This window comes from Rhipicephalus microplus, chromosome 2 (assembly GCF_043290135.1).
Source record: "Rhipicephalus microplus isolate Deutch F79 chromosome 2, USDA_Rmic, whole genome shotgun sequence".
Taxonomy (NCBI): domain Eukaryota; kingdom Metazoa; phylum Arthropoda; class Arachnida; order Ixodida; family Ixodidae; genus Rhipicephalus; species Rhipicephalus microplus.
The window spans coordinates 200,607,410-200,630,751 of NC_134701.1; the positions used below are offsets into that span (position 1 = coordinate 200,607,410).

A 23,342-nucleotide genomic window follows, 5' to 3' on the forward strand; every position below is an offset into this window, starting at 1 on the left:
TAAAAAGAGAGGAAACAGAGATATAATAAATACAGTGAAATAAAAAAAATAGGAACAAAAAGAAAAATAAGCGAGGAAGGGCGCCCGGCTCAGCGCTTTCGTCAGACTTAGAGTCTCCACTGTGGAGCTCCCTTTATTTTTAGGTAGATCTGTGGAGTTCAACGTCCCAAAACCACCATTTGATTATGAGAGACGCCATCGTGGAGGGCTCTGTAAATTTTGACCACCAAGGGTTCTTTAACATGCGCACAAATATGAGCACATAAGCTTACATCAAAAATGCAGCCGCCGTAGCCGGGTTTTAATCCTGTGACCTGCGGGTCAGCAGCCGAGTACCTTAGCCACTAGGCCACCGCGGCAAGGCACCGTCTAATTTCAGTTTTTCTTTCATATTCTTTAGTTTATTCATTGCGATGCACTTTCGACGTGGTGGCATAGTTCGGCTCTGAGTGTATGTTTATTTTCTGATGTGTACATAGAATAGTTGGCCGACAAACAGTGTATCGATTCCTAGAGGTAGCAATTAACATGGCTTCTCATATTGTAACAGTTGCAGTTATAAGGACGCATCACACGAATATTAGTCCATAGCGTTCTGTCGCCGTCGCCGTGGTGGTTTCAAAAAGTGCGAGAGCATCCTACAGCACCCCACGTGAGGTACACTGTGACACAGGGGGACGGCGCACAAGAGGGACTATATTACTATGTTCGATGCCTATAAAACCATTCCGATGGAAAGCAACTATAATCAATATAATTAATTTCGGTGGCTATCACATTTCCTCTAAGCCTGAAAATCGGCATTTGCCCATTGAAAGTCTTTTAGACGGTTTTACGCTAAACAATCAAGTCTGGACGCACACCCCAAGTGTTGTTAAAGACTACTATATCACACTCTTTATTAGCATACGACGCCGTTAGCGCATACACGCGCATAATGTTCAATGCTGCACAGCCGAAACGCGGCAAACCGGTGTGCACGTCCGTTAACAAGTGGTCTGACCGAAGAGTCCTTTCAAATTGACGTCAATGGAATAAATTTCGCTGTAATCTGCACACGTGCCATTTGCCGCCACGAATTTCAATCAGAGAAGTGTGACAGGAGTGAGAGATTCTATGTGGAATAAAAAAAGAAATAATGAAAATGACGTGATAGCACAGCGCATCCGACACTGCTTTCTCTCTCGTCGTGTTCGATCACATACACGCAAGCTTAATTCAAAAGTGCACCCAGATTCCATCTATGACAATGGACCGTGTTAGTATTACGACAATAGGTATCGCCGGAGGCTACAGTGGCGAATGACAGGTAGCCAGCGATTACGCTTTTTTAATTTACGTACCCTAGAGGCCCGAAGGCATTACACGAGGGGGACAAAACTATGAATAATACAGCGCAGGTTCAAAACAGACATCTAAGATGGTACAGCAATATATTTGTGGCTGCAATATCAATGTCCCATTAATTAAATGAATGTGCAAATATTAAATACGGCGGCAGTTCAAACCCGTCAGACATTTCAAAATGCTCTAACAATACAAGCGACCTAGCAACCAAAAATGACTAACACAGTTTTTTTCAACAGAACTAAGCGGGGAAAAAAAGATAGCACAGTTTTACTTATGTTGAAGCAGTAATAACATGTCTTCTGAAAGTAGATAGATGCGAAATATTAAAAATGGCAGTAATCCAAACTCTTCAGATATATATAGAAATGATTGAACAATAGATACAAGTGACACCAAAACGCAAGTAGGAACAAAATATTTACGAACTGCACTTTAATGTGCAACGTGTAGATAAGGGAAAAAAGAAAAGCGGGGTGGGTGGGTCGAATTCGGCGTGTAAATATATGAGCACTAAAGTGACATCTCAGACTGCTTACGAATGCATTATGTTTAGTAAAAAATGTAATGTCAGCCGTAAACTGATTACAGTAACGGATGGCTCGTAGTAGTGGCGAGTCAAAGAAAAGATTAATACGGGCGAAGATGAGTTCGACTTTGCGTTGATGATCAAGCCGCGACGATACACCATGAGCTTCTTTGATATGAAAAGCAGCGCGTGATGACGGAGTGTGATAAATTTTATGAAAAAGAAAGAAAAGTGTAAGAAACCCATGCGTTTCGAAGAGAGCAAGATCAATTGAAGATTTATTTCTGTAATACTTGATGTTTGCATGTAGACTTCGGTAATAAATCGAGCGGCCTTATTTTGTCGAGATATAATTTTATGAATGAGGTATACCTGATGCGGGTTCCATAGTATTGATGCATATTCGATTTATGAACGTACCAACGTGCTGTAAGCAAGAAGTTTAGGGCTGGTGTTCGCTGAACCTAAACTTTGGTGAACAAAGTTTGCTAACCATGCTGTCATGTGAGTGTTCCATGTGAAATTAGATGAGAAATGAACGCCCAGGTACTTGATAGATCTTGATGATGTTATAGACGTGTTGTTTATTGTGTAGTTGGATAATACAGGATTGTATCGCTAGTATTTTTAATATAAATTATGCAAGCATCCCCAATAATCCTACTGTTGAACACAAACCATTAGTAATATCATTAATATAAATTAAAAATAGGATGGGTCTGAACATGGAGCCCCGAGGGACACCAGATTCAACATTGATCGAAGGGCAAGAATGACTATTTACGAAAACTATTTCGTTGAGGCTAGTTAAAAAAACCAGTTATCCACTTAACAATTCTCTTACTGATGTTGATGCATGTTAGTTTGTGTATTAGGCGCAAGTGATTGATTGATTGACTGCTTGATTGATATGTGGTGTTTAACGTCCGAAAACCACCATATGATTATGAGAGACGCCGTAGTGGGGGGCTCCGGAAACTTTGACCACCTGGGGTTCTTTAACGTGTACCCAAATCTGAGCACACGGGCCTACAACATTTTCACCTCCATCGAAAATGCAGCCACCACAGCCGGGATTCCCACGACCTGCGGATCAGCAACCGAGTACCTTAGCCACTAGACCACCACGGCGGGGCATGGGCGCAAGCGAGGAACCTTGTTGAAGGCCTTCGCAAAATTGACAAATACAGCAACAACATCGTGTAATGAATGAATAGTGTGGTGGAGGCCAGTGATCAATTCAAAGAGTTGCGTCTCGCATGATAGACCAAACAAAAATTTATGTTGATTCATAAAAAAGAAGTTATAACTTGTGAAAAACTTCATGACAGCGAATGAAACGATATGTTCCAGAATTTCGCAGCACCTGCTCGTTAATGAAATTGGTATGTAGTTAAAGGTGTTGGATGGGACACCAGATTTAAAAATGGGAATGACACGAGCCTGGTTTCAATCGCTTGGAACACATTCCGTGTCAATGGACTGTTGAAATAGTGCGGTAGGAATTTCACAAATTGCAGGTTTGATTGACATTGGCAGCGTTGACCCGACAGAATGCAAAGAATTACTGTCATTGTCCCAGGAGGAATTGAACCCAATCATTCTGTGTGGAAATCAAGCATACTACCACAGAGCCACGCCAGGTCTCGGAACTATGTTTCAAATAGACCCTAATGCTCGTAAAACATCAGTTGTCGTTGCAGCTTTGCCTATCGAATTTTATAAACGTCACATATGTACTCCTTTGATACAGCCATGATGTCGGCTTAATGTCAATAGTAGCTAGGTGCCATGCGCTGAAGTTGATTGATGTAGCTGTGTCCAGGGCTAGCACTCTCGCGAGCACGACCACTTCATGTCAGCTTACGGCTAATGATGTTGCTAATACTCATGTTCCTGCTGGCACCATTGCTTAAGTGAAAACAACTGTTTTTTAGGCATCTACGACTGTTCAACATATGTCTGTGCGTGCAACATTTGTACATATATTTATCGTCATTTCATAACGTGTCACTCAATAAAAAGATTACAACAGGGTCACCTTCCCTACGTTGCTTCCGATATCGTCGATTCTTAAGGTACGGGGGATCTGCCGTTTTTTTTTTTTTGCCGTGGTATATTACATGAGCTAATATGAATCTCTGCCCGACATTACGGCTTTATAGGTTCTTTCTAAGGTATAGGGTCCGTTACAGGGGCAAATTAGCTTTCAGCACTAGCGTGGGTTCGTGATAAGACACTCGACTGCCACGCCGAGGGCCCGGGTTCAAATCGAATTTGATCCTGGGCGTCTTTCTCTCGTTTTGTTTTTTCATGTCTATTACGCCAACAACGGTGGTGGCGAGCCGCTCAACGCAGGAATGGGCGCCCATGAGCTGCGCTCTAAGTTGAGATAAAGATCGAAGATATTCCGTCCATGGCGCACGGAAGAACTGATTGACGCTTCGTCCCATTCATCATCATTCACTCTGTGAATATGCTTTGACACCCTATTTATTGGCATGCAATGCAATGCAACTGGCTACTACGACAACTATATGACGACACGGGACATACGACCCACGGCGTAAAGAGCTTCACACCTAAAAGTAAACCTAACATTGCGACGCTGGTGTGACTAACCCCCGTATTCACAAACGCTCCTCGACTCGACTTTCACCCTTCACTTGACAGAGTTGAGCACTGCGCCACCACTCGGCTGAAAATAGCGCTGCCCTACTCAAGAATCGCAGCAGATTATCGCTAATGTGCAGTGACTTGTCGTGACTAGAGACGGCGCTCCCATCGGCTTTCTCAAGTGAAGGTGAAGCATTGAGTGAAGGGACGTTCTAGAATACGGGGGTAAAGAAAGTGAGCTTAAAGCAAAGCAGCGTTCATGTGGCAAAAAGAAGTAAAGCGAACAAAGGGGCGTTCGCGTTATGCGAATGGCACGATAAGACAGTGACGCCAGGTCTTAGCACAATGCATACTGGACCACGTATTTTTGTTTCTTTTAAGGCATCGCTAGATAGCATTACCACGGCCGATAGATATAAAGAATTATGCAGTGGCCGTGGCATAACACAGTGCATGTAAAATATGCAATAATAATCGTTGGAGTTTCAAAACCACGATATAGGCTCCGGAAATTTTTGACCACGATGGTCTCCGACGTGCCCCTAAATTGGGCGCGAGGACATACCGTGGCGCCACCATGCGGAGGTGTCCCGGTGACGTACGTGGTTGGATTGCTCCGCCGCCCTCTCGGGCGCAGCCCGCAGCCGCTTTCGCGTTTCCTTTTTTTTAAAGACGATAGTTTTTCTCGGGGATCTTCGACGGAAAAATTTTGGTCTGTCTGTCTGTCTGTCTGTCTGTCTGTCTGTCTGTCTGTCTGTCTGTCTGTAAGTCTGTTTGTCCGCCCTAATGATACCTCAAATGGCACCCAACGGCCACCCCCATCCACAGCGCCCTCCAATATTGCTCAAGGTTTAGCGTTCATAGTTGTGCGATTGTCGATTGAAAAGCAATTATTGCGCATATCTGAGGCGCCACAACAACACTTCGATGTTTCGTACGTCTGCCTTTACCCTAGAAGAGGCACACAAGTAGCTCTATGGAATGTAGCGTTTAATCGCGCTGCGCTGACAGTGTAACGCGATGCTCAAAAAGGTGTTTCCAACGCTTTGCTACGACGTCACGGTCGTGGCACCTGCCCGTCGCTTTGCGTTCAACACCTTATCACCTCCGAGACTGACGCACGTCTTTCTCCGTGGGCTGCATGCCTTCCTTTTCGAAGATAAACTGCCAGATGGCACTTGTGTCTAACGGGCCTACATTCACTCGTTCGCCTCCGCCACAAGCTCGAGGCACTCTAACGCAGCGCCTACAGAATACCATTGACCAATTTTCTTGCGCATAACATCAAATAAACGTTTTTTTCACTCTCTTCAGACGCAAGAATATTGTCTTTCAACGACATTTACAGTGTAACATGTAGATTCGTGCCAATTATTTTGAAGAACATCATCTTGTTTGAAGAACATTTCCACTCCTCTAAAGTATATCTACAACGCTGAAAGATGAATAAAGACAAATATAAAGGAACTCGAAACTACCATGTTCGTGAATTACACTGCAGAAAACAAGTGGGTACCATTTAAGCAACGAAGGCAGTATATTTGAGGTACCACTACTAAAATTTTAAAGGTTTGATATAATGGCAGTGCGGACCCCAAAACAGGGGGTCTCCGAAGTGTCACGGGAAGGCACAGTTTTTCTCTCGAATTTCCCGACGTGTTGCTAAAAAAAAAAACGATGTGTTCAAGGAGCCCTCGTCTAGCACAGTAACAGTCGCTCGCCTGCATGTAGGCTAGGTCACAAGTTCAAGCTTGTCCTTCAAGTGTTGACAACATTTTCCTAAATTTTCAAAGCCCCCCCCCCCCCCCATTCCGTCCTATTTTCACGTATGACAGGAGAAATCTTGATTCACTCATGACGATAGCATTTTTGCGCCCATATTTGAACGCATGTCTGACGATAATGAAAATATATCTTATTTATCGGGTGATTTTGACACTACTACGGAAGTTATAAAACCAATTCCCTCCGGTGCGGCTTTCAGCTGCAACCTTTTCACATAAAGCGATATGTGAAATCTTCGATCATCGACTGATCTTGTTCCGACTACGGAGGTTATAAAATAAAATCCTTGGACGCGACGCGAAGTGGCGCGGGGCAAAATGTAAGCGCCGAGTAGAGAACAACATCCGCGAGGCTACAGCAGCAAGGATAGCGAGGGTCTCTGAGGGCCTCACGTGATAGACGAGGAATATCACGTGAATACTAAATGCAATGAACGTCACATTATACACGATCTTACTTCTCACTAATGTCCAGTCACTAGAGAATGGCTGTAAACGAAGCTTGAAAGACTATACCTTGCTTCATTTTTTTTTACATCATCGTATTCGAACAGATGAGGAATTGTGTACATGTTATTTAATTAGAGACACGTCATACGTTGAATCCATTTTAACCTTTATGCCGTATTACGAAAAAAATCGGCAGATACCGCATACCTTGGGAATCAATCTTATGCGAAGCCTATAGGGATTCAAGGGGAATGTGCTTGATTTTTTTTGAGTGAGACGTTATGAAGCGGCGACAAATCCACGCGCACACATACGTTAAACAGCCGCATATTTTTTACATTAGCAGTTATTTGCACTTGCGAAGCGATGGCGACAGCAACATGAATATTTGCAATACCATAAGTGGTAAGCTAATATCAAGCGCTGGTGTTTGCATGCTCTGGGGCTCATGAGGGGATGGTAGCCCTCAACACTGCTGCACAAATCAACCTCAGCGGATGACGCTGAACAAAAATTGTCTTCAAGCCGACATGACAGCTGTATAATAGGAGTACGTGTCTAATGTTTATAAAATTTGATGTCAGCACTGCAACCACAATTGAAGTTTCACGAACACTACGGTGTATTTGCAGAGTACTTCTGAGACCTGGCGTAGCTTTGAGGTAGAATACTTGATTGCCACGCAGAATTCTCGGGTTAGATTCCTTCTGCGACACTGACACTTATTATTTGCATTCGTCCAGTCAAGCTGCCCATGTCACCTTTTTCTTATTTTCAAACGTTAAAATTACCCACGTGTGTTGTCGCCATTCCTGGGTAGAAGTAAATTGCCTATCACCTAAGGCGCGCATTACCGCATACGAGTGACCCATATCAAACCCCGGATATGTGCTGCAATCTTTTAGAAAGTGTTTGACAACGTACCCAACAAGATTGTAGCATTATTCATGTCATGACCAGCGCGTCGTATTCATGAAATCATCTTACCCTCCCGTACTAATTTTGGTATACCTCATGTTAAAAGAGTGATGACGAGATCACCCAGACGTAGGCAGCTAGATAGATAGATAGACGCTACGAGACGCTTCGAAACACAACAAAATGCTTCGCATATAATATAAAGGGCGATATATAGGTGGCTTTTCATTTACATACTCCAGCATCTTATAACGCGCCTTATTACGATAGCAATTATGTTGACACTCCAGTGACACTCTTGCCGCTTCCATCATGTTCAACCTAAAGTGTAAATTGATAACGTGCCCCCCCCTCCCTTTTTGTACGTTCTATTTAAGACTGGAAGGGCATGAACGCCGCCAACGAACGCCGCTGAAGAAGAGATATTGAACAAGCCCGCCGTCTTTGTCGTCGCAAAGACGAACGGAAAGTGAAGAAAAAGGCGAAGGGCAGGTTTTCGTATGCCTAGTTTCAGCAGTAAATGCTTAATTTGAACGCCCGGGGTGGCAAGCGTCTTTTCTCATATATCAGAAGGAATTAACATACAGCTCACACCTTCGTACGCGCTGTTGCGAAGCGCGCCTCCGACGACGTTACGAAGGGCGCCACGAATCTCACCGCTGCAACCACCTGTTTCGAAAGACGGCGACGCCAACACGGTCCCGAAGGCGCCACTGCTTCGAACTCCGCCGGGAAGGTCACCAGCCGTTTGGTAGCGTAGGTTTCTCAGCTCGCGACTGCTTCTGCGCAGAGCTGATAGAGGAGCGGACGAGACGACGGTGAAACAATGTTTATGTACAGCATATATACAGAGGCGTTACTAATTCGGCACTGGGGCCGACAGAGACGCGAAGAGGCGAGCTCTTCTCTCTGACACATAGCTCTACTCTCAAATCGGTCTGCTCTCAAATAGGTCTGCTAACACATAGCTCAACTCTCTATCACATAGCTCTCTTCTCTGACACACAGCTCAACTCTCTATCACATAGCTCTCTTCTCTGACACACATGTCTGCTCTCACATAGGACTGCTAACACATAGCTCAACTGCGACACACATGTCTGCTCTCCAACAGGGCTGCTGCTCGCGACGCGCCGCAGGGCTTCTTTATATGCACCGGGTCCACCCCAACTGTCCAACCAGGAGCGCCGCTGGTCATGAGGTTAGAATCATCCAATGGGGTCGCCGCTGGGCCGCGTCATTCTTTCTCATCGAATCTGGAGAGGCTGCGCTGCAGGTGGCTGCACCCAAGGACGAGTGACGTCGCAAGCATTGCGTCAGACCCGCCAGACAGGAAGACGCCGGTTGTTTACTCGACGAGCTGAGGTGACTCACTGCACGTGCGTGCCAGAAAGGCGCCGTCGCGGGATGACGCCGTTGAGTTGTTGATCGCGTCAGGCGGGCTTGCGTGCTGGCCTTGACACAGATTGCCTTTTTCAGAGGCACGGACGTTCGCTGTGGACTCGCAGGCATAACAGTACCCCCGCCGCCAGACAATGCGCCGGAAAGACAAAGACGAGCTGCTTCCACGTGGCTCGGATGTCAGGCGCGCTCGTTCGCCAGGTCCCTCCAGGTTCGCCTCCAGGGCCATGGGGAGAATACAGCTCCAGACCCTGTTCCGGGAACACATCCTATTCTTGAGGACGGATCCCAGCTGTACTGGCTTGTCGCCACAACTTGTCGACCAGCTTCGCTTGTCTCTGACGATGCTTGGTTTCAGCACTTGTCGATGGTTCTGCAACTTGTCAAGAACGGTTCGACAACAGACAACACACGACACAAACAAGCGCCCTCGGTCACCCGACAGAACACCAGACAAAGTATAGTACAACATATACCTAGCTACATGTCTATCGGAATTTCGTTCCCTCTACATCAAGAGGCACATGTGGGACACAAGACTCTTAAAATAAGAACTCAATTTTTTTCCCCACGTACAACAACGTAACGAATTAGAATACAACATAAAGTTGGCTCCTTGAGCTCACTCTGGACGAGAGCACTCAGCTCAGGTCGTGATGAGGTCAAAATTTTGCCGCGAATCGCCAGCGAGAAACCGAAAAGTTGAGAAGGTACTAGCTAGAACGCACTGCTCAATGCACCTGCATTAGCGTTGAGCTTTCCTTTTTCTTTAGCGAAAGTCAAAGTTGCGCTGTCGCAGTATCACGCTCCATCTCAGTAACCGGTCACTTTTAGGCGACGATACCTATGCGGTACCAACAGCTGCTCAGACTTGCGACGTTCCACAGGGGAACAACGATACGGCTTGCTAGGGATTGGCTCCTCACAAGTTAGCTCGGTATCGTGTTCGATCCCCGTCGTGTTTCCGTGACAGTCCGAAAACACGTCTTCAAACACCAAAACAATCTTTCTCAGGTCCTCCTTCTGGACTTCACTTAACCTAGGTTCTAGGTTCAACTGCTCCAAGGTCACCTCTGATCCCCTTTCGATTACATCACTAGAACTCAAAACTTCCGCTCTCTTTTCCTCTGAAGCACTTAAAAGTAAATTTACGACCGCTTGACGTTGAACGTATGGTTTCATCAAATTACTGTGGTAAATTTTGGTCAGCCGCCTTCCTAATTTCACTTCATAATTCGTATCGTAAAGCTTCGATATTACATTGGCGGGCCCTTCCCAATGAACCTCAAGCTTGTTCCTTTTGGACGGCTGCAGCAGCATTACCTGACTTCCTACTTCAAAAGCGCGCTTCTTCACCAATTTGTCGTAGTACTCCTTCGACAACACTTGTGAAGCTTTCATGTGGCTTTCCACTTGCGCTTTAATTGACAGGTCCTCACGCTGCTCTCGAATGAGCGTCTCCCGATCAACCCTCGACAGCTCGCTCCAACTTTCCGCTACAGGTGAGAGCGTTGCAGCCCTCTCGCACTGATTCAATGGCGCCATGTCGTCTCTCCTTGCTACGGAAACCGCGCCGGTCGCTTCGGCGACGGGCCGCTTGAGTGACTGCTCAAACGACGCACACGGAGAATTTCGTGTTTGAGGTTCCGTCGACTCGCCGCCAAGATCACACATATCTGCTGCTTTTGAACTTGTTTCTCCACATAGAACAAGATCAAGCTCCCGCGAAAGCTTCCGCGCTTGCGATCGCATGAGGGCCATGTCCTCACCTACTAGGAACGGTGGCAGTTGGTCGCGAATTCTCTGACCGCTGACCTGAATCGTCGGAGAAGCTACGCTATGCGCCTGCGAACACTGCAGGATTGCCAATTCTATTCGTTTCAACTCGAGGCGCTCCTGTCTCTCGGACTCCTCGCGCTCGCGACGTTCGCGCCTTTCAGCTTCTTCACGTTCGCGAACTTCTCGCCTTTCAGCCTCCTTGCGGCGTGCTTTGATATCCTCTCAGGCCTCATCGACTTCCTCAGACGAAACTCCTTCATTCCTCATGATCTCAAGGATCGCTTGCTTTCGTTTCGCACGGCCCAAAGTAATGCCGAGTTCCTCACAAATTTCGATGAGTTCCTTCACTTTAAGGTTCTCCATCTTTCACACTAGCCTCTTGCTGTTTGCCCCTGTTAAGAATTTACCCACCGTACCCACTATAAGCCTACTAGCAAGACGCGCAAGCAATTTTTCACACTCACGTGTTTACCCCCTCCGCATCAACTTTGGTTTCAAAGCACTTCGACTTTGCTTGAAACGATCAAAGCTCACTTCAATGCTTCACACAGCCCTTCTCTAAACTACTACAGCCTGAGCTAGAGTAGTCTGGTGAACTGAGGGGAAAACATGAGGTACTCACCGCATCAATGTCGCTGACGCCGGCCGATCCCGCAGCTGCCAACCAGTGTTACGAAGCGTGCCTCCGACGACGTTACGAAGGGCGCCTCGCTGCCATCACTGTTGCGAAGCGCGCCTCCGACGACGTTACGAAGGGCGCTACGAATCTCAAAGCTGCAACCACTGTTTCGAAAGACGGCGACGCCAACAGGGTCCCGAAGGCGCCACTGCTTCGAACTCCGCCGGGAAGGTCACCAGCCGTTTGGTAGCGTAGGTTTCTCAGCTCGCGACTGCTTCTGCGCGGAGCTGATAGATGAGCGGACGAGACGACGGTGAGTTAAACAAGGTTTATGTACAGCATATATACAGAGGCGTTACAAATTCGGCACTGGGGCCGACAGAGACGCGAAGAGCCGAGCTCTTCTCTCTAACACATAGCTCTACTCTCAAATGGGTCTGCTCTCAAATGGGTCTGCTCTCAAATAGGTCTGCTAACACATAGCTCAACTCTCTATCACATAGCTCTCTTCTCTGACACACAGCTCAACTCTCTATCACATGGCTCTCTTCTCTGACACACATGTCTGCTCTCACATAGGACTGCTAACACATAGCTCAACTGCGACACACATGTCTGCTCTCCAACAGGGCTGCTGCTTGCGACGCGCCGCAGGGCCTTTTTATATGCACCGGGTCCACCCCAACTGTCCAACCAGAAGCGCCGCTGGTCATAAGGTTAGAATCCTCCAATGGGGTCGCCGCTGGGCCGCGTCATTCTTTCTCATCGAATCTGGAGAGGCTGCGCTGCAGGTGGCTGCACCCAAGGACGAGTGACGTCGCAAGCATTGCGTCAGACCCGCCAGACAGGAAGACGCCGGTCATTTACTCGATGGGCTCGCGGGCTGACGTGACTCACTGCACGTGCGCGCCAGAAAGGCGCCGTCGCGGGATGACGCCGTTGAGTTGTTGATCGCGTCAGGCGGGCTCGCGTGCTGGCCTTGACACAGATTGCCTTTTTTAGAGGCACGGACGTTCGCTGTGGACTCGCAGGCATAACAGTGCTTCGCTGTCACAAGAAAATTTGTATTTGAGCCATCGACAGCACTGAAGACCCCCACTCCTGCATTAGCCGCGTTTTCTACAGGATAGAGCTGCAGCACCGAACAATTCATTTTTCTTCAACTGCACTCATTGCTGCGCCCTTGTGGCGAACATTTTCGTTTCATTTTATTTTTGCTACGCTCTCTGGTTTGCCCGTTCGGGGGCATCAACCAACCGAGGTTGAAGGACCATTTGAGCCCTTAAATGTTCTATAACTTGTATTTCAAAGTGCAAGAAAATATCCGGTGGGTGGGTATCTGACCTTTTAAACAGCCAACCTATTGCCGGAAATCAATGGCACCTGCTCCACCTGTCATGTCCTCGCCGACACATATCACGTCGTAGCATCGTGCCCAGTTAATCCCGTCGCTTTCTCATCCCCTTTTCCTATCCCAACTAGAGAGGCTTGGGAGGAGCACCTGCTCGGCTGCTCTACCTTGGCTGCGCAACGCTCCTTGGTGGAGCGCGCACGGGCAGCTTCCAGCTCCACTGGCGTCCCGGAATAGGGGCTGGCCACTCTAGCGCGCCGATGCGACGTCGGCACTCTCTAGTAAATTTTTTCTGAAATAGATGTTTTTTACCACCGCCACCTTCGAGACTGACACGCATCTTTCTCCGCGGGCTGCAAGCCTTCGTTTTCGAAGATAACTGCCAGATGGCACTTGTTATCCTCCCAGGCCTCATCGACTGGGAGGATAACAGTCGATGATTGATTCCCACAAAGTGCAGAACACGCTCGAGGCACTCTAACGCAGCTCGTGCAGAATATCATTCACCATTTTTTTTGCGCAGAACATCAAATAAACGTACTGTTCACTATCTCCAGACGCAAGACTATCGTCTTTCGACGACATTTGCAGTTTTTATTATAATTTTCTTGTTGTAATTCACTCAACAAAATAAAAAAAATACTGCTGAAGCTTCTTCACTGACTAAGAAGTGCTAAATAACTGCCCTGGGAAAGTTTTACGCTTCTCCTTATGTCTGACTGCCGGCGTCGTCTGCTATGGCCACCTGAATAAAAACCGCTGGGGCGGAGCGCACCGCCTCTGCAAAAGGTGGCCACTCATTCCGTATCAAATGAGTATTAACGGCAAAGAAACTTATCTTTGCGGCAAAAATGCATACGCAACTACGCTACTTCATTCATTGTACGTTTGCGTCTAAAAAGGGCCCGCATTTTACATGACAAGCATGCGCAAATTACATTTTCGTTTAGTACACATAGCCTTACGAAGCACAGCGCAAGTGGATTCTACGCTTTGTGGGAATCAACACAGCATTCTTACAGCCGCAACCTTTCTGTTATCATTGCGGGCAACTGTGAGAATCACGCACGTCCCTCATTCAGTGTTGTAACTTTTCTCTGCGGCACGATCCTAATATTTATTGCACAAAACTTTTATGGTGGTCGCACGTTGCCCATTTGATCGCCATCGAGCCACACAGGGGGAAAAATTATGAATGAATTATGAATTATTATGAAATTATGAACTACGAAATTATTATAAATTATGAAAATTATGAATGAAATTATGAATTCGATAAACGGGTAAATAATGATTAAAAATGCGATCAGCCAGCCGTATCGTTTTGCGCCCTTGAATGTGCATGCTGCGAGTTCTCGCGTACCAAGATCTATACTGCGATTTCAGTTTCAGTGAAATTGCCAGTATCCAGTTTTTCTTTCTTTTCTTTTTTACAGCTGAATTCACAAGCTCTGTTATATTTCACGGGAGCTCCTAGAATATGAATCAGTTCTCGAAGCTGACCCCGTTTTCACCTGTAGATCAAAACAACATTGATAGGAAGTGACAGTGGATATATAGACCCATTCTACAGACGTAACCTATAAGCAAGGAATTAATCCTGTGAGCTGAAGTCACGCACGGCAGGGGCGTTGGCAGAATTTTTTTGTGGAGGCGGCACCACCTTGATTAGAGTTGGGCCCGCGACGGCAGAGGTGGTAGACCATTATTTTGTGCGCATATAACATGGAACTTTTTTTGGAGGGAAGGAGTTGGCGGGGGGGGGGGGATGTGTTTGGTGTGCCAGCCACTGGTGGATGGAAACCCATGTGGTAGAGTACGCACACGGAGCCGGACATCCGGGGAAGGAGATGGTGGTTCCGCAGGCTGCGGTAAAGGTTGCCTTGACGAGCGAAGTAAGCTTCAACTACAAAGATTAAAGCGGTATATGCATGATGTAAGGCAGACGACTTCGTCAATAGCGCTGGCCGAACACGCAGAAGCAACTGGCCACGAAATAGACCGTACTAGGGTGAAAATAGCGAAAATGAAGAGAAAAGAATCAGACTTCAGGGCTATCTTGAATCTCAAAGAATTCAGAGAACGGCGCACATTTTTTTTAATGTAATAACGGCAACTTCCCCCCACATGTACGCTCTTACGTCCTATTTTAAGATATACCTAATCGGATCGTTTGCACATTTTATTTTCCTTGTAAACGAGGCTCCGTTGCAGAAACTAAAACGACTTGTTTTTAGGCGAACATTCATGGTCTGTGCTCATTGTAACCCCATGGGCTCTAAATAACAGCCACAACAATAAAGACAGAGGTGACAGTGGCACTGCAGCGGTCGCGACAGTGGCATCGCATATGCAGCGAACTGTGACACGCCTCCGGTAACTTTTGCTGCGACTTTTCGCATTGTGTAGTCAGCAGAAGTCCGTGCACATGAGCAATACAACACTGTTAAAAAGTGAAAACTCCACGAAGTTGCCGTAAAAAACAACTCATGCAAACGCCAGCTTTCCTTCGTCACAGCAAAGCGAGATCACGTGATCCAACCCTGCACGTCACAGCGATTGCAGCGCTCATGCCTCTTATGGTGGGCCTCGCGCCCATATCGAAAATTCTCGATTCCACCATATATGACGCCGCCGTGACCTGGAATTATTTCCGCAATCTTCAGATCAGCAGTCGAGCATCGTAGCCACCACATCACACTAGCGGGCGCATGTGGTACGAGTTGTAATCTCTTTTACCATAGATCGCCCGGGAGCTTATCGTTAAAGGCTGATTAGATCACCAGCTTGCGACAATGAAATGGCTGTCCAGTGTACGCCCACGATATGGCCACGATGCCCGACCTCCCAGTTCCGTGATGGGGATAGCCAGGATGACGCATTCGCGTTATGTACAGGCACTGCGCGCTGACGTCACTCCCTCTCTCGCCTGCCACTCGCTCCCCCCGACGCGACGCCCCTCACGCCTGCTCTTAAGAAACGCAGGTTGCGGGCGATTGAATCTATTAGGTGGCGTATTGCCCCTGTCGCAAATTTTCGCCATTTTTTTCCAGGTAGTCGCAGTCATAACAAAAAGAAGTCTCTTATTCGCCATTTGGGTCCTTACTACACTTCGCACTACACTACACGTGTCCTGCTATTTTCATTTATATCTCTTTGTTATGACGCAACTTATGTAGTTAGCGGCAGTCCTGCAAGACCGAAGTTGTTTATAGCCAAACAGATATGCACAGGTACGTTATTTTCAGCGCACGTGTAAGGGCACAGAAATTGGGCAAACCCACTGCTAAGCGCTGGTCCACGAACGGGATGCGCAACGGAGAATATACGTAGCGGAGACAACATGCATGCTGCTGAAATGGCTGCTTCATATCGCGCTCAAAACACTAGGTGATCCCTGCTGCAAGCTAGAGCAATGTCACCACAAAAATATTGATGCTGCTCAAACGTAAATCTTTAAGGGAGATGCGCTATATTGGATAGGGGTGTTCCTAGCTTCATGTGTACTTTTAATAGAAATTGTGTGCCTTTCTGTACCTTTAGTCGATATTTAGCGACAACTCTGTCGATTGTGCTAGAGAGCTAGATACTTCGCTGGTCATCCGCCTCCACTTGGTTGAGGGGATCCGTCATGACACCAGTGCAAAACATTGTGGCTGTCCCTTTGAGCTTCACTGTTAGGTCATCTCCACACAGTGTGAGGGCGATGATTTAGAAAAAAAAGTGAAATTCCAGTCTGCCGTTTGAACACGTCTGCCGTTTGAACAGAAACGCTGTTCCAAGCGGTCGAGTTTTGCCGAGACTTAAATAATGTCACGATTCCTTGTTTGCGAAAACAAAATTTCGGTTGCGTATCGTAATTCAATACAAATATTTTAAAGCATTGTAATTTTTGTCTTTAATTTATAAGTTTCGCAATTATTGGGTGGGTTATAAAACTGGAAATTGGGCAGTTATTTGTTTTGCAGAATAATGCGATGGGATTCGTGCACCAATGGCTTGCGTTGCACGCTGAATATTCCACTATAGAATCGCATTGTCATTGATGATCTACTGTTCTTTGAGTTACTGTTTGAGGGCTTAGGAATTTTCTCGCAAATAATTACAAAAAGACAACTGGTAGTGTGCAAAATACGACAAAAATACTCTATTTAGAACACAAAATGACTAGTGCAAGAGGGAAAATGTGCAAACCCCAGTAACAACGCTAGAATGTGAGAAAAAAATCAATGCAAAAGGCACGTCTTGAAGAAATCACGGACAGCCAACAGTGAATATCCTGACATCCGGAAATGAATCTGCATTAGTGTGTACAACTTACCTGTAAGATATGATGTCCTACCATAGAGTTGTTTAATCCGTATTTATCGAAGTGGAGGACGAGGGCTGTGTTATGTGTACGTTTTCAGGTGTAGGCGGTGTTTCAAAAAAACCTAACCTAGCGTTTTCGGCGGAAATGATATAGTATCAACTATTCCTACCCGATTCTACTCGAAACCACCTACCGTTTAGCAATGTTTTGAACTCACATGTTGCATACGTTCGTTGTGGCATTGCAAAAGGTGAGGTCAGCCTGACTTAAACTGTTGGCATTACGCGTTCTGGTAAAGGAATTGCACGAAATGGCTGCCACTTCGATTGAGGACGTTTCAGACTTCAACGGTATTCCAAGTGAACTTGATATAATCGTAGGATGACGACGATTTCTAAACGCCACCATATACAATGTGCATATGTGACAAGTTGCGGATGCACCTGTATTGCTTATTTCAGCCGAACGCTGGTGCGGTATATACATTTCCTACCTTAGAACACAGCGCGATGATTTCGCTGATTGCCACCGCTAGAGTGAGCTCTGATAACGTGAGCGTACGAACAACCTACTCCTTCACAATCTGTCCCGTTCAAACGATAAAACAAAATGAGAGTGATGCACAAGATAGACAGTATGAAAAACCGTGCTTCAGTTTTTACCTCATACCACAGGATCGAGAGGAGAGTTCGTAAAACACAATAAAACAGAGCATTATCACGCCGTTTTGTTCTCAATGTGGGCCTCTCTTCTCAATACTCTTTCTCCAAACCGAATTCAGTAAAGCTTTGTGACCACGAGAACCCCAATGGCGTTTACTTAGTGCCATCGAACCCATTGCTTTTTGAACATGAAGACAATCGAAAGCGGAGGGAAGGGGTTCAGTGATGACGCCAATCTGCGTGAACAACCCCAATATGAACACTGCCCGCTTTGGCTTGTTTGCCCCCTTACATCGACGGTCGTTGCCGTTGATGTCGAACTCCTGACAGTACTTAAATTTGCGATCACAGCATCCACACACTGCATGCTTAACGCACCGTGCCGTGAAAGCAATGTTCTAGACGTATACAGAGGCCTGTCTTGTTTTTGAGAAGAAAAAAGGAATGCTGGTCGCACCGCGATATGACCATTGATAGATACAGCGGTTGTAAAGCTACGCCTAATTGATTCCGTAGTCTACAGCTAAAGTTACCTGCCCCACTTATATTAGGTGAATTTCGGATTCTTTTTCGCGGAGTCGCTTGTAGAGTAGTTAAGTCGCTTGTCGTTTCTTTTATATTTTTTCTGGGTCAGTAAACGTTTTCAGCAAATATTGTTATTTTAGAGATAACCACGCTCAAAAAATGAAAGTTCATCATTTGATGGCTGAGTGGATGAGTGCTAAGGTGTGCTCAAGATTCCCCATCAAGGGGGCCGGATGTCAATCGCAGCAACCCCCGTCCTCATAAGTCAATCTGCGGTGCAAATTTAGCGCCCCCTTTAATAAGCGACTGGAGGCGGACATGGACGGGGGGGGGGGGGGGCGCCCACGTGTGTACACCTACGGCTGAGTGTTGAAGTCGGTCAAGCATGCATCGGAGGAATCGACAAGTAACGTTAATCATGCACCTGCCAATGTCAGCCGAATGCAAGCTATCGCAGAGACAATGCTAAGAAGGAGCGACGCGCTTTCGTTCATATCAACTCCCCTTATATAGCACTAACTGACAAAGAGATTACCTATCTGCGCAGTATATCTTTCATACGCTTCTATGAAAAAGCACGACGTGGGCAAAAAAAGTCCTTTCCCTCCCCTCCGTTTTTTTTGCCACTTCCAGATTCGTATGTATATGTGCAGTGCAAAAATAAACACAGTTGTTGGTAGTCGGTGCTAGTCCTGTTTTATCTGTCTCGTCGTTGTTCTCGCGCTGTTTTTCTTTTTATCATGAGTGCGCACCAACAAGCTCAAATTCACACGCTTCTCAATTTCGTTCGTAGTTGCGCACATTTGCACTGTACAAATTTTGTTTAAAACATCATTGAAAATTTTCTCAAGAATGGGATAAACTTATTAAGCTTCCGCTTCATTTGAACTGTATTCACTGCTTTGCTTGGGAGCATATGGAAACACTGCCCACAGCCGGTACGAAACTACGCGTCTAACAGGTATCAAAGCGCTCGTTGCTCGTTTCTAATACAAGACTGACATAGTACAATGGTGAATTACAGCTTCGGAAAATGTACCACGAGATGCCTCATGAACCACGAATAAAGCGCCGAGGTGCCCTTTATTGTTATTTGAATTGCAGCTTACCAACATAGTGTTTCATAGCACGCAATAAAATTGCTAGCACATGGGTCTCTCGCTACCTGCAGACAACCGATCTGTGGATGCTTGTCTAAATAAATAAAAATGCTCTTATTGGGGTAAAACCCAATTGGGTTGCACTGGTTCGGGCCACTCGCGGAACACTAAGACTTCTGTCACAGAATACGGGGTTTCTGCGAAACCCTATTTGAGAATCCATGCAGTTGATGAACATGTGGCTTTAAGTTCTCAGTGGACCTTGTCCTTGACGGCTTGACCATCTATGCTGGCATCCTTCTTGTCACTGTAGGCCTTCAGGTAAAAGCGGATGAACATGACGAAGAAGAAGGCAGCCTGGCTCAGCACGATGTATGTGTGCGTCCTCGGGTAGCCGCAGCTAATGAATAGCGGCATCAGCGTGTGCAGGAAGATCATCACGAACTGTGCGAGCTGGAACAGGGTGAGGTAGCGCTTCCACCACAGGTGCTTCTTCACGGATGGACCAAGCAGCGAGAGGAAATAGTAGCTGTACATGATCACGTGCACGAAGCTGTTGAGGATGACGCCGAACGTGACGTGACCATCAGCCCCATAGGTGAGACCGAACCAGCCGTTGAAGACGACCAGGATGTGGTGGACGACGTGTAGGAAGGAGACGTGCGAGTACTTCTTTCGAAGCACGAAGAAGATCGTGTCCAGAAAGTCAGCTATCCTCACCATCACGTACCACCAGCAGAGCGCCAGAATGCTCATTGTGACCTCGTCGCGAGCCTCGTAGTTGATACCCTGGCAGAGGAGGCTGTAGCCGCCGCCCAAGTACGACTTGGAGAGGAAGGCCACCACAAAGTAGCAGTTTAGGAGCACCATGGCCGCGTTGTAGAGGATGATTAGCGGCTTGATGTCATCGTACGGCTTGCGGTACTTCATGAACCAGGGCCCACCCACCTTGACGATGTAGATGTACGCCGCAAACAGGAAGATGATGAACTGTGTGTCGCCGGCCAGTGGCCAGTCTATGGTGCGGGGATCCCGTGTCAGGAACGGTTCGGTGGCCATCATGCCATTACCCACAGTCACATTTGCTGTAGAAGCCATGCTTGCTTCGAGTCACTCCGGGATGTCGACAAAATAGTCACTGGCTTTCGCTGTCGTTTAGGTCGCCGAGTCTCTATTGTGCTTAGTTGTGTGCGCCCTATCAGCAGTCAGACAGGCTTGTACCCGATAAGCGGTCTTTTCTTTGCCTCTGCCTCTTTCCACGCTGTTTCAGAAGTTGACAGGCTACTCTCGGTCGAGAAGGGAGCCTTTATTTGCGTTCATGGCACGTGCTGGGAGAGGAGGAAGAGTGGCAATGATGACGACGAGTGGTGTGTGGGCAGCCTGAGGCAGGAAGCGATTAACTTTGCCCAGGATGAATGGAAAGTGCTGACGGGAAAGTGCCGACGGGAAAGTGCCGCATTGGGCATCGGCGTGCGACACCGGTGTTTTTGCGATGCGCAATGGTTTCTCACGCGTATATTTTTGGGTTTTTTCACGCTCAATCGGCGGTGCCGCCTCTTTAGCTCATGACGGCCAGTGCAAACAGAACACGGACGGGAGAAGAAAATGACGACACAAGCACGTAAGAAAGTCCGCGTCCCGTTTGCCCTGGTTGCCATGAGGATTTCCCAACTCACCCAACTTGCCACCTTTTTTAAAGAGCTTTTTTTTTCTTGTGATCAACGATGCATTGTAATACAAGCCGTGGTCGTGTGTCGATTTTTTTAGATCAGGATCAGTGTAACATTGTTTTGTGTGTCGTGTTAGGTGAACATTTCCGGCACCCAATCGCTTTTCTATAAGAGCACCGTCGCCTCAACCTTTCGACGAGCATCACTTATATATAGGGTGTTTTCTTAAGACAATATATTGAAATAAAATTCTATGAAATTAAGACTGTGATAACTTTAGAGTGATATAAAGGGCGTCCGAGATATCACGTAGCACAATTTCGAAAAAAAGAGGAACGTCTTTACACGAACCACACTTAGCGCATAGTGTTCTCAGTATGCTGTAGTCGCCACTATATTTTTCTTGATGACAATCATTTAATCTGGCATAATTATTATTGTGACTCCGAAATTGATTGATATGTGGGGTTTAACGTCCCAAAACCACCATATGATTATGAGAGACGCCGTAGTGGAGGGCTCCGGAAATTTCGACCACCTGGGGTTCTTTAACGTGCAACCAAATCTGAGTACACGGGCCTACAACATTTCCGCCTCCATCGGAAATGCAGCCGCCGCAACCGGGATTTGATCCCGCGACCTGCGGGTCAGCAGCCGAGTACCTTAGCCACTAGACCACCGCGGCGGGGCTGTGACTCCGAAATTATTTCTTTAATAATCAAGATGTCAATGAGGTGAATGTGCGCATGTTGAAACGACATCAAAAGAAAGAAGACGCCCGCAAAAGAATGTGCTCAGTGCCCTCAAATTAACTTACTGCAAGCAATTGCTTTGCATCTTTGCCGTTGCCAGAGACAACGTTCCGCATATTGCAAGGGCGCAGGCCTAGCACCAACATGTGTCGCAATCTTGCAGGGAATGTTTTCGCTTGATTGTGTGTCACTATCATTATCCATATCTCACGGACAACTGTTTTCATTGATAAGGCAACTTGAACACTCTTCTGATTCTTTGGTTTTGATTACAGCCTGACTATGTAAGATCGCAGTGGTGCGTTTGTTCGCACGGGATGTGGCAGATAGCACGATGCGTGTTTTTTCTTTCTTCGTTGCTTTCATTGATACTGGCCTCCTCAAAGTGAGCTTGTTGGAGAGCGCTGCTTACAGACGAGTGCAGCAGTCAAGTCATGTGTTATTTCTTATATTTTGTTGGCTTTCTTTATCAGTGTAAAGATAAAATGAGCATGCAATTTGTAAGTTGTTGAAAGTAACACAGACAGATGAAAGTAGAACAGAACATAAGCACACCTGACTCATTGACATTTACAGTAATAAGGAAGTACTTTTGGGGTTCTGAATATATTGATACGTGTATGGAACTGTCACCCCGACACAGCTGAATTGGCCCCCAAATGAAGAAGACGACAACGTGGTCGTTATGGGTTGAACTCTCGAGCTTCCCCCGTCAACCTGCATGACTGTGCGCTCTTTAAGCCGTTAGCAAGACCAGCTCTCGGTGAATAAATCTTCCCCGTAACAACACACACACACACACACACACACACACACACACACACACACACACACACACACACACACACACACACACACACACACGCACACGCACACGCACACGCACACGCACACACACACACACACACACAGGCTACAATCTTTCAGACAAGCCGGTCAATTGCATAAAGCGCACTAGTGCATGCAGAGCCTTCTCAATTCTGTGACGCTGTTGCATTCTGATGATGGTTTCAAATGATTTCCTTTGAGTAAGATTGATTATGTAATTTGCTGAGCACGTTGCAGAGACAGGTCACTGTGCACTATACTGTAGGCAGTCACAGAAGATACGGTTAATAGTTTCTTCATCGCCACAGCGGTCAGGTGTCGGTGTCGGTCATCCCAATGCGGAAAGCATAGGCATTGGTAAACGCAACGCCCAACCACAAACTATACGAAAGGTTCACGTCTGCTTGGCGAAGCCTCATCGAGAATTAGGGTCAAGCGAGTGCAGTCAGACATGCTTGAAGTGCGGCTAATTCCATTTTGACGTGGTGCGTTGGCGAGAAAGTTAGAGGAGCTTCAACAAGGTATATATTGCACGCATGGCACGATGAACTGACATCTGGGCATATGGGTGTGAACCGTACGTTAGCCAGGATTCGGGTGAGATACTACTGGCCTAAGTTGCCATAATCAGCGCAGCACTACGTAAAAACTTGCCGAGCATGTCGAAGACGAAAAACTCCATCCGTAAAACCAGCAGGC

General features: G+C 46.7%; 1 protein-coding gene across 1 annotated transcript; it reads right to left on the bottom strand.

Moving 5' to 3' along the window:
- Positions 1-19,346: 19,346 nt before the first annotated feature.
- On the bottom strand, positions 19,347-20,790 carry LOC119169377 (very long chain fatty acid elongase AAEL008004). The gene has a single exon (XM_037420473.2). It carries the CDS (start codon positions 20,489-20,491, stop codon positions 19,646-19,648), a length of 846 nt encoding a protein of 281 aa, XP_037276370.2. The 5' UTR covers positions 20,492-20,790; the 3' UTR covers positions 19,347-19,645.
- Between the last annotated feature and the right edge of the window lie 2,552 nt (positions 20,791-23,342).

Coding starts and splice junctions, on each gene's coding strand:
- LOC119169377 (XM_037420473.2), bottom strand. CDS start 20,491: ATGGCTTCTACAGCAAATGTGACTGTGGGTAATGGCATGATGGCCACC.